Raw genomic sequence first — 11,782 nt, forward strand, 5'->3', positions numbered from 1 at the left:
TGATTTGCTGGATAGGGGAGTAAGCCATGACTCTTGTGTTGTCCATGTGGTGCTGATCCGGAAGAAGGACTTGTCCTAGATTTTCGATTACACCCTAGTGTATAGTCGGAGCTGGAATGAGTTTTTTTTTATATCTACACCAAATTCTGATAACGTTGCAACAACAAAGGTTATTTCTCAACAAAAGAAAATGTAGCTTAGGGTGCAAACAAATTTCCCACATGGGTCATATATCAAATGAAAATGGAGTGGCTACTGATCCGAAAAATCTAAAGACAATGAGGAAATGACCAGTTCCGCAACTAGTAAAACAATTGAAAAGATGTTATCAAAGATTTGTCAAAGGCTACGATTCCATAGTCCAACCCTTTACGGCCCTACTGAAAATATCTCAGAACCTCATTAAATAGTTGCAGAACAGCAAGAGTAAAGAGTTCTCTTTATAGATTGGAGGATGGGCATTAAAAACTGACCAGACCAATGACTCTTTATCGAGGATGACGGATATTTGAAGGGGGAGATAATGCTACAATTCGAGAGTTAGTGTTGGTTATATGTTTATTTCAATTTATGTTATTTGCAAACCACTTTTTGTTAAATCCTTTTTCCCACTTGAAAAGTTGTAACTAAATATTTTAGGGGAATTCAATTTCTATATATGCTGAACTCACTTCCCCATTCCAATGGGGTATGAATGAAATAATTTGTGAAAGTTTTAAATCTCAATTGTATATTTTGATTTGACTCTTTGTCTTGGACTATTAGATATATACTAGTAATATTCTTTTCTCATTTTTGTTTATTATTCTCCTATAATTTTGAAATATTCTTCTCATAATTTTTCCGCTGCACTTTGATCACAGATTTCTCTCTCGTTCCTTGAGATCAAGAACTCTTAACTTCATTTACATATTAAAGTCGTAACAGTTTAGTCCTAATATATCTTCAAATTTCTCATTTTTATTTCTTCTAAATCAATAATCACAAACAATTGACTAATAATGGGAACATTTCAACCGGAGAGTCCCCATAACTTCTATTGACTGGGAACATCATATAGATAGAAGAAATACATTTTTAGAACTTTGTTTTGATGAGATTTACAAATGAAAATTCATAGAGGATGGTCCTTCAATCATAGAAATTTTGATAGACAAATGGATCTTTAAAGGTACATATATATTCAATAACGATTTCTTGAAATGTTATTTTATCCAAGTGACTTATATTTGCTAACATTTATAGATTTATATATTAGTTATTTCTACAAAATGTTTATTATCTTTAAAATAATTTTTGATACATGAAAACTATTAGATATGCTAAATTAATAATATTATTATTTAAAATGATACAATTTTTTAGATAGTCCTTTATATTACGAGAGTAATGAAATAACTATAAATTATGACGAGGGTAAATATATTACTTCCAAGAGATACATTATCAAACGATAAAAGATAAAAAGTAAGTAATTCGTCAAAGAAAAAATCAACTTATAGTTGAGACATTTCTCACTACATCATCCTCCAAGTCTCAACCCCACCACAATGTTTCTAAATGATATCTAGTCACACATAATAAATTTGAACATACCGCACAAGGGACATTGCCAATTTAATCCAAAAACAGATTAATGTGAGGAAATCATGTTTCTAGACTAAAGGCAAAAGTTTGATAATAATCAATGGGATAACTTTTAATAAACAATACAATGAATTTAAGAACAAAATGGAATCTTCAAACATTTGTAGTTTACATGAAAGATCCAAAGAACCGAGTCTTTCATGTTACCATGATTCAAGACAAAAGGAAACTAAACATTTCTTCAGCTACAAACTGTCTTACAACAATAGTTTAATAACTTCTTGAGAAAACCACTCCAAACTATTCTTGTTGCTTTGCATAAAGAGGACATCAAGGTCAAAATTCGAAGAGGCGGAATTCGATCATAGCCTCTTTCCTCTTGGGTGAATACCATGCCACTACTTTTCCAGATTCTAGGAGTCTGAAAGAATAATTTAAGCTGCATATAAAGTCCTCGAGTTGTATTATACCTTGTTTTCCAGAAGACAAGTTTAGTGCAATCTTAGAATCTGCTCGAAAAACAATTGGCCCCACAATCTGTAACAAAAAAAAAATTGTCATTGTAATTATGTGACAGAATTGACTTCATAATAAAAAATCATTCTTTTTATTGGTATAATGATTATTAAAGATGGCAATGTAACTTAAGGTAGTGGAAGTAGTCCAGAACTAGAGTTGACAATTGAAAATCAGTTGACCTTGATTGCAGTTGGTTTCTTTTTCTTTCTTTTTTTAAATAAACTGATACATGAAAGAAAATAAAACCTTGTTTAGTGAAAATGTATATTCTTTTGGATCAATTCGCTAAAATATCAATATCTATTTAAAATATCATATATAAAAAAGAAAAAGTTAAGGACAATTTGGTTGATGATTTGATTGATGATGGAATAGTGGTTTATTTGGATTAACCCTTCATCAAACGAGACCCAAAGGAAGTGATGTGTGTAGAAGGTGAAAAAAGACCCCCCAAAAAAATGGAACTTACAGAATGGATAATGCATTAAAGTAATCTTGTAGAACCAAACAGAGAATGCATTAAAATGTAGAAAAATACCTGTTGTTGAAGTATCAGGTTGAGCCTTGGAGATGACAAAGTGTCGTCCGAAGAACTCACAGATTGGCGTGTGAAAATTCTTGACATCTTTTTGGCTAATGCTGAAGCCGAACATAAATCCAGGCGAGCATCAAACCGTGTCATGTCACCATAATCCTTTCGAAACATTCCGTGTTGAAAAGTATAGCAAAAAGAGGCAAAAGCATCAGCACTGAAATGGGAGCTTTTCTTCGGATACTTGTTTATATGACCATATCCAGCTGAACAAGTAGCACCTTGAGAAATAACATTGAAATCAAAGAAAAAGAGTGAAAAAAATTAGTAAATAGATAAGTACAATGAAATACATGTACGAACACTAGGGAAAATGTATATTGAATCTCGGGTATAGGTAAAAGCATTTTGGGGTGGCATAACAGTAAATAATTACAAATTTACCAGCAATCGAAGATAAAGTTGAATGAGGTTCTTTGAGGCGAACATCATATGCAGGATTCAAGATCCTGCCATTTTCAGTCTCTTCAATGAGATCCTTCCTTGTCTCCTTTTGCCTCCATAAATCTTTGCTCTTCTCATAGGAAAACGCAGCTTTTGCAAACAATCCAGGCAACAGTGAAACAGGTGACTCAGAATTAGGGGAATTATCAGCTACAGGTGTACCTCCGTTTTTGTGGATACCATATCGATACCGTAGACCAGATTCAGAAACAAGTGAAGAGCAATCTAATGAAATTGATTCAGGGACATTCCAATATGTCCCGTTTCGATCTAAGAACAGTTCAGGCCATGCTGCCTCTAATAGAATATCATGATTTGGGAGCTACAAAAAGAACGCAAATCCAGCCTAAGAACAGTTGGTAACTGAAACAGAAGAATTCAAATCCAAAAACAAAATAAACTCCAATTTGAAGACATCCAAATGAATGCGAAAGGAATAGCTCAAATTAGTGGTGTACAAAATTGAACAAGGTTCGAAATAAAGACAAAAGGCTCCCTTTTCATAAAACAAACTTTACTTAGGCCAAAAAAATATATTTATTTGGAAAAAATTGTTACAAAATGTTTTATGTAGCATCATGATCAACAAATTTGTCAAAACATCCTTTTTTTCATCCACTTTTCACTTAAACATGATTCGATAATTAAATCAATTTTTTCATAACAAATGCAAACAAAATTACTTTTAATTTTTTTTCTTGGCAATTTTTGAAAGTGATTTTGAAGGTGATTGTAACAAAATACTACTTTCCATAAAAGCCCACATTTCAATAGAAACGTTGTTTTCTTGTAGAGAAAGTAAAGAAAATTCCGGATCTACCCTCGGCCTGTGAGGAGTGTAGAATTACATGCTATATACCACAGTTCAAGACTCCAAGTCATACATCCAATTTTAACGCATGTCGGCCTTGTCGTATTCCATTATTAGTCACAATCTCTTCCCTTGTTAGGACCCTACATGTGACCAATATGACTCGTTATTCTCACAGGATTCAAGAGGTGTCCCCCGTGACACTATGTTCCACCTAATACCATTTGTAACACCCTAGACACTCAGCCCACAACGAGTGGATGATCACAAACTATAAACACCTTAGAAAAAACAACTAGGCTACCACAACTCAAGCCCAGGAAGTTATCTATGAATGTAACTATATCTCACTAGCCTCATACTTACAAAGACTATATGTCATTTGATTCCCAGTGTGGAAAATCCAACATAGACACACAAAGGTCTCTCCGTGTTCCATTATTAGTCTCGGTATTGTCCCGATTAGGACTCTAAAATTCCACATGACAATTTATTCCTGCACAATTCAAAGGGTGGTCCCAAGTGGAACTTTGTTCCACCTAATATCATTTGAAACAACCCACGGGCATGCAACGAGTGTGGGATTATAGGATATAGAAATAAAAAACAATTAGGCCACCACAACAGAAGCCCTGAAAGGCACCATTGACGATAACTATAACACATTAGCCTTACACATGGAATTTTGTATGAAACAAAATTGTGTGAACAACATATTGTGTAGTAAAAAGGAAGAAATGACAAAAATAAATAACAAGAATTTCAGTTTACTATTTCTGTGTGTAACGAAAACCCATTATGTTCGTTGGTTTACCAAGAACATTTTGTTCACTTGGAAATTAAAGAGTTAAAGGCACATTAGTGGATGGGGGTTTTACAAGAAAATCTAACCTAAAATATTGATTTCAAAATTTATCTTTCATTATACTAAAGAAGTTCTTTACCTTATGGAATATCATGGCTCTCTTACGACGACCCTTCCTCTCACCCTGTGCTGCACTGCTCAGTAATAATGATGATGAGTCGGACAGTGCTATCTGCGAGCATAATCCAAGAGAATAGAGAGACTTATCCAAGATATGCTTCAAAATATCTTTGAAGACAGGCCCTTCCCACTCATCAGCATTAAGGACTTCAGATTTGATGTTAGAAATCAATTTTATTGGACGAAATTGCCCTAGACATGCAAGCCACCTATCAATAAAAGATGTATAAATCAATGGTAATACTTCAGAACTTGTAGTAGTAAGATTGAATAATGAAAATAAAACAGTGTTGTCCATCAAACAATGTCAATCAAGATGATATAGTTCAAGGTCTTGAAGACATGAAAATTGCATCTTATTTAGGATATACTCAAGCAACATGAAAATTGTTCCCTATTTCAGGACAAATTGTAAGATGCACTCAATTAACATGAAAAGATCAGGAAACGCAAACCCATATCTGTAAATAATAGTATTGAGAAGAAAAAAAATAGATTGCAAAGGAAATGAAGCTGAAAGTTACCCGTTAGAGAATTCATGACCGAAGATAGAATGGATGGCGAAGGAACCGACATTCTTTAGAGGGGCGGGTGCGTATAAGGGAATGATTCCTAAAGGGAATCCATTCTTCATAATAGAGAGCTGCTGAGGCCGGATCACCCGACTAGCTCGGGCACCGTCGAGAGGGAACGGTTCGCCGGGTACGTGCTTAGCTGAACCCTCGATAAGCGCTTGTGGACTGGCCACATTCAAGTCCCAGAACGCCGCATCCATAGCCGTTCTGAGGTTCGCCATTTTCAAGTCCTCCCACTCTCTCTCTGTTGGAGTGTTGTTCTGTTCCCCTTATCTATCAAGGTTTTTCTCTTTTGGGGTTTAGTTTAAACTTCGGCTCTTTCAACATTTGCTTTGTCTCATTCCCAAAGGCTTGTTTGATGGACCGGCATTGTTTGGGAAATTTGATGAAATAACCCTGATAATAGTGTTATTTCTAGATTTAGCACAGGTCATATAATTTTTTCAAATCTAACATTTTGCTTATGGAAAATTATCCTTTTACCCTCAAATAAAAAAATAAAAATCATATTTTCAGTTTCTTGTCTCCCCTTTTCTCTCCCTCTCCTCTTTTCATATTTCCCCCGAAACGGCCTCTAAACCCCTCTGAAACCCCACTCTTTTTCTTCTCCTCTCTCCCGTCGATGATCCAAGCCCCGACGACGATCCAAGCCCCGACGACGATCCAAGCCCCAACGACGATCCAAGCCGAACAAACGAAGGTTGATGGTGAGTTTTCTCCGAGGCAACGAACTCCCGAGGCAACGCCGGAACATTGAAGGTGAGTTTTCTCTAAGGCAACGAACTCCCGAGGAAATACCACAACATTGAAGGTGAGTTTTTTCCGTTTCTATCGTTTACCTTCCATGCATGCTGAAATGGAAGAATGGTTTAGGGTTTTAGTGTTTAGAGTTTAGGTTTAGGTTTAGGGTTAGGGTTAGGGTTTTATGGGCTGACTGAATCGTTTTGGGTTTAAAATGCATCTTTCGAAGGCGTTGCAGGCGAAAATGCATCTGGCACGGGCGAAAATGATGCATTTGTCGCCTGCGACAGATGCATTTTTGCCTGCGACGGATGTCTTATTTACTTCTTTAAAGAAGTGGTATTTGCTTTCATTAGTCTAACATAATGTTTTTTTTGCAGATGACACCAACAAAAAGCAAAAGAAAAACCAAAACCAAGTCCGTTATTGAGAACTTTCCTGGCCGTGTTTCATGGAAATCCACTTGTACCTGTTTGTTAAAGACGAAGGACAAGTTTAATCACTTTGGTCTTATGGATAGGGCTTTCTATACTCAATTCCAGCATCTATTGAAAGCCCCGACTGTAATTTTCTCAAGACCAATAATCCATCAGATGTTGATGAGGAAAAACAGCTCCAATTCGAATGGAATAAGTTTTCTGGTCAATGGTCAGGAGATGTACTGGGGCATGAAGGAATATGCCTTGGTGACAGACTTATATTTTGAAAGATTTCCTGTGATCGAAAATTGGCACGTTGAAGAATGTCCACCCTAGTCCATAAATATTTTGGGGGCAAAATAGTTGTTAGATTGAATGAGGTTCAAACAATTTTCCTCTAATGCTCTGATAAGGAGGATGCATGGAAGTTTATGCTCATCAACCTTATTTACTAGTGTCTTTTTGGATCTGATAATAGGAGGAGGGTAAATTTGAAAATCTTCAGCATGGTGGAGGACATGGAGATGTTCCTTCAATTTCTATGGGGAAAGGTGTCCTTCAGTTCAACCCTGAAGGGTATTGACAAAGACATGAAACATCTACGGCAACTATATCTGGAGAAGAAGAAAACCTGCAAGGGGAACTATGATGTCGCTTATACTATTAGTGGGTTCGCAATAGCCTTCCAAGTTTGGACATATTTGGTTATGAAGACATTTGTCCCCAAATTTGCGGATATGACCAAGGAACAACCTATATTCCCAAGGATATTACTCTTTACAGCCTCCAAAAGCAACACCAACACTGTCCAAGAGGTATCCACTACCCTCTTGAAATGTAATGTGTTTAACAAGATTGATGAGTCTGAGGAGGAGAAGAGGAACTATTGTGGAAAAGACTTTGAAGAAATGGGAGGCTACATTTATGATGAATTATTTGAAGTGAATGGTAAGAAGAGAAAGAATGAAGGTGGCAGTACTCCCAAATCGACGCCCAAGAGGAGAAGACCACTTAAAATCACACTAGCCAAGAGGACCGAGAAATCATTTAGTGATGAATCTAGCCAAGAAACCTCTCGGTATACTACTCATGAATCTAGCCATGTCCCTTCAGCAACAATTCCTGAAAATAACGATGACAATTCTCCAACTAGCCAAGACAATCGGGCGACTCAAGCCCATCATGATGTCAAGTTTGATGAGCTGAGAAAGGATATGAAGGAGCTGACAAGGGATGTGAATGAGCTTAAAACTGAAATGCAGGTCATGAAAGAGGGTCAACGTGTTATGTTTAATCACATAATCAAATTATTGTGTGAAATAAAACAACAGAAAAATGATGATTCAGATTTAGTGGAGAAGGAGTTGGAGTTCAACAAAGATGTTGTTGTTGATGGGTTGAATGATGATGGGTTGGATTTCAACAAAGATGTTGCTGCGATGGGTTCAATGATGATGGGTTGGAGTTCAACAAAGATGTTGTTGCTGATGGGTTCAATGATGATGGGTTGGAAATAAACAAAGATGTTGCTGCTGATGGGTTGAATGATGATGGGTTGGAGAAGAAAAAAGATGTTGTTGCTATTGATGTTGGGTTGGAGATGAACAAAGATGTTGATGATGATGTTGATAATGGGTTGGAGAAGAAAAAAGATATTGTTGCTGTTGATGTTGGGTTGGAGATGAACAAAGATGCTGATGATGGGTTGGAGAAGAAAAAAAGATGTTGTTGTTGTTGATGTTGGGTTGAGGATGAACAAAGATGTTGATCATGGGTTGAATGAGAAAAAGATATTGCTTCTATTGATGTTGTTGATGGTTGAATGAGAAAGAAGATATTGCTTTTGTTGATGTTGTATATGGGTTGAATAAGAAAGAAGATATTTCTTTTGTTGATGTTGTTGATGGGTTGAATGAGAAAGAAGATATTGCTTCTGTTGATGTTGTTGATGGGTTGGATAAGAAAGAAAATATTGCTTCTGTTGATGTTGAGAATGAAAACAAAGATGTTGATGTTGTTGTTGAGAATGAAAACAAAGATGTTGATGATGATGTTGTTGAGAATGAAAACAAAGTAGCTGATGATGATGTTGTTGTTGAGAATGAAAACAAAGATGTTGGTGTTATGAATGAGTTGGGAAAGAATGAGGTTGAGTTGAAGATGGACGACAAGGAAGATTTGGCCACGAAGAAGAAGGAGTTCTCTACGAAAAAGAAGCAGTTGGGCACGAAGTGAAAGGTGGAGTTGGCCAAGAAGAGGATGGAGGAGTTGTCCAAGAAGAGGAAAGTGGAGGATGAAGACAAGAAGGATGATGATGTATTAGAAATGACTCCAACAAAATGATTGGTGCAATTGGGTCCTATGTGAGGTGCAACTACAAGATTGGTGCATCAATGTTTATGACTGCGAACAGGGATTTATTAAAAAGGATCATTATGACAAGTTCATGAAACCACTATGTGAAATGATTTCATATTTGTTTCTAAATGGAACGACCCCTTTTGACAGGAGCAGGTATCCTAACTTCAGTTTGGAAAGTATGTCATATGTAGTAATACCACACCCAAGAGTCCCCAAGTGCACCAAGAGTGGGGACTGTGGTGTTTTTACAATCATGTATTTGGAGTACCTTATTGCCAAATTGGATGTATCAGTTGTGATCACAGAAAACATGAATTTTTGGAGATAAATATGGGGAGTAAGGTTATTCCACCATATAATAGACCCATAGGAAATGGATAATTTTGAATGCAAATGGGAAGTTGTATTATTTTGCTAATGCTACAATGGTTGTATATTTTGAATTCAAATGGTTATATAATGTAGTCTATGTTTACTTTTTATTGAGTATATATATAATTTAGTCTATGTTTACTTCGATTGAGTATATAATGTAGTATAATTAATAACAATTGCATCTGTCGTAGACGAGATTGTCAAATACTGCATTCAAAAAACTACATTGTCGTCTACGAAACATTTGTCGTAGGCGACAATGCATCCGTCGCAGGCGACAATGCATCCGTTGCAGGCGACAATGCATCCGTCGCAGGCGGAAAATGCATTTATCGCAGGCGACATATGTATATTTGTAGACGAAAAAATGCATGTTTTGCTTGCTATATCTCGCTGTCCTACTGTTAATACAATTGTTGACGGTGTAAATGACAACACACTTCAAATGACAACACTTAAAAGTACATCAGTTTGATAAAAAAAAAAGTTAGTACAATAGTTTGACAAAAAACAGCAGTTTAATCAAAAAAAAAGTTAGTACATCAGTTTGATCATGCCAAAGATTGGGCACTAGATTGTGATGGTTGTATACCAGTTTGTGTTTTTCTTGCAGTAGATGGTGCAAGCATCACTATTGAGCATGTTGCCCTGGTATGACCTAGACCGCCACATGAGCCGCACCGTCTCCGTTCCTTACGAGGCTCACCTTGTGATAACCTACTCTTTGTTGTTGGTCGTCCTTTCATAATCTTCACAGGGGGTTTTAGGAAGACTTGTTTTTTGATATTTTCGGGAATGTTCCAAGCTTCATTATGATTAAAAACTGGATAACATGTCTCTGCATATGCCATGCACCACGATTCAGTTGAGTAAAACCTGAAAAATTATACATAAAGTCAACATAAATTCAACATGAATTGAACATAAATTCAACATAAATTGAACATAAATTGAACATGCAATTGGTTAAATTCTCTAACCTTGCGCACAACTCATATGGAACCGATTTCCGAAAACGGACAGACTCCAGGGCATTCGTAAAAGGAAGACTGGATACATCAAATACCCTACAAGTACAAGTTCAGCCCTTGAAGTCAACTTGAAAATCAAATTCACCGTCATGCACATGGAACTGGAATCGATTAAGTGGATAAATGCTGTAGAATCTATCATTTTCGTCTTGCTCACGTAAGAACTTTTCATAATATGGAGATAAATGTTCGTTATGGTTGGTTGATTTTTCTCTTCTATGATTAAACCAATCTTGTATTGTGAATCTTAAATAGTCATCTAATGTTGTTATGGGATATTTCCTAGCTTCCATGCTCTGACTATTAAAACTCTCTACGTAATTGCTTGTCATTTGATTGTATCGCGAACCGAGGAAAAAAGCACGACTCCATCTCTCCACTCCAATTTGTTCCAAATATTCAGCAATCCGAAGGCCTTTAGTTTTGATCTTGTCAAAATGCTGATGAAACATGGACTCGGTGTATGCGTGAGAAGCCAAATCAAACTCAACATGGCAGTTATCAGTTTTAAATTTGGTCATAATATTCATTTTGATGTGGTATGTGCATGCACCGTGATGTGCTTCTGGAAAAACCGCGGACAAGGCGTTGGCAATACTTTAGTATCTATCGGATACGAAGACGAGATCCAGGACTGATCCAATTGCCAACCTTAGTTGTTGCATGAAATATGTCCAATAATTATTATTCTCCGAATCAACGACACCAAAAGCAACGAGATATAGTTGCTCATTCGCATCCAATGCTATCGCAACCAGTAGTTGACCTCCAACCTTGTGCTTAATGAAGCTAGTATCGACGCACAATACAGGACGACAACAGCCTATGAAACCCCTAATTGAGACCTCTAGGGACATGAACATATACATGAAGTGGCCTTGCTCATCTGTCTGGATGTCAGTTATGGTACTTGGGTTCTTCTTATGCAACATGAACAGGTATGATGACAATTTACCATAGAAATCCTCCACAGTTCCTCGCACCGCCATTAAGGCCTTTTCCCTAGACCTCTAAGCCTTATTATATGTCAGAGTTAACTCATAGCTTGTATGCATGTCTTCCATTATTTTCTTAGGCATGTGGACATAGTGATGGTCCATGTATTTACGTTTGATGCACTCCCCACTTACCTAAGATGGTGTTTTCCTCACATTGTCTTGTCTCGTCAAAATTGAGCACGTGTGTTCTTTTACAAATTTTCTGATCTCAAACATCTCCGAGAATTTTCCTTTCTTAGCACGCAATTTTCACTTGCATTTCTCAGCCATACATTTTACAAACCAAAGATTTTTTTGTTGACTTAATCACTTTGAGGATAAAATGATTAGACATCGCATGTCTA

At 36.5% G+C, this 11,782-nt stretch overlaps 1 protein-coding gene across 1 annotated transcript; it reads right to left on the bottom strand.

The window, feature by feature from the left end:
- Positions 1-1,693: 1,693 nt before the first annotated feature.
- Positions 1,694-5,824, bottom strand: LOC124917802 (protein TRIGALACTOSYLDIACYLGLYCEROL 4, chloroplastic-like). Its single transcript, XM_047458107.1, has 5 exons — positions 5,463-5,824; positions 4,898-5,147; positions 3,083-3,464; positions 2,645-2,919; positions 1,694-2,124 (listed from the first exon to the last, which is right to left on the bottom strand). The coding sequence occupies exons 1-5, from the start codon at positions 5,732-5,734 to the stop codon at positions 1,924-1,926; spliced, it is 1,380 nt and encodes a 459-aa protein (XP_047314063.1). The 5' UTR covers positions 5,735-5,824; the 3' UTR covers positions 1,694-1,923.
- Between the last annotated feature and the right edge of the window lie 5,958 nt (positions 5,825-11,782).

Source organism: Impatiens glandulifera, unplaced genomic scaffold (genome assembly GCF_907164915.1).
Source record: "Impatiens glandulifera unplaced genomic scaffold, dImpGla2.1, whole genome shotgun sequence".
Classification (NCBI taxonomy): Eukaryota; Viridiplantae; Streptophyta; class Magnoliopsida; order Ericales; family Balsaminaceae; genus Impatiens; species Impatiens glandulifera.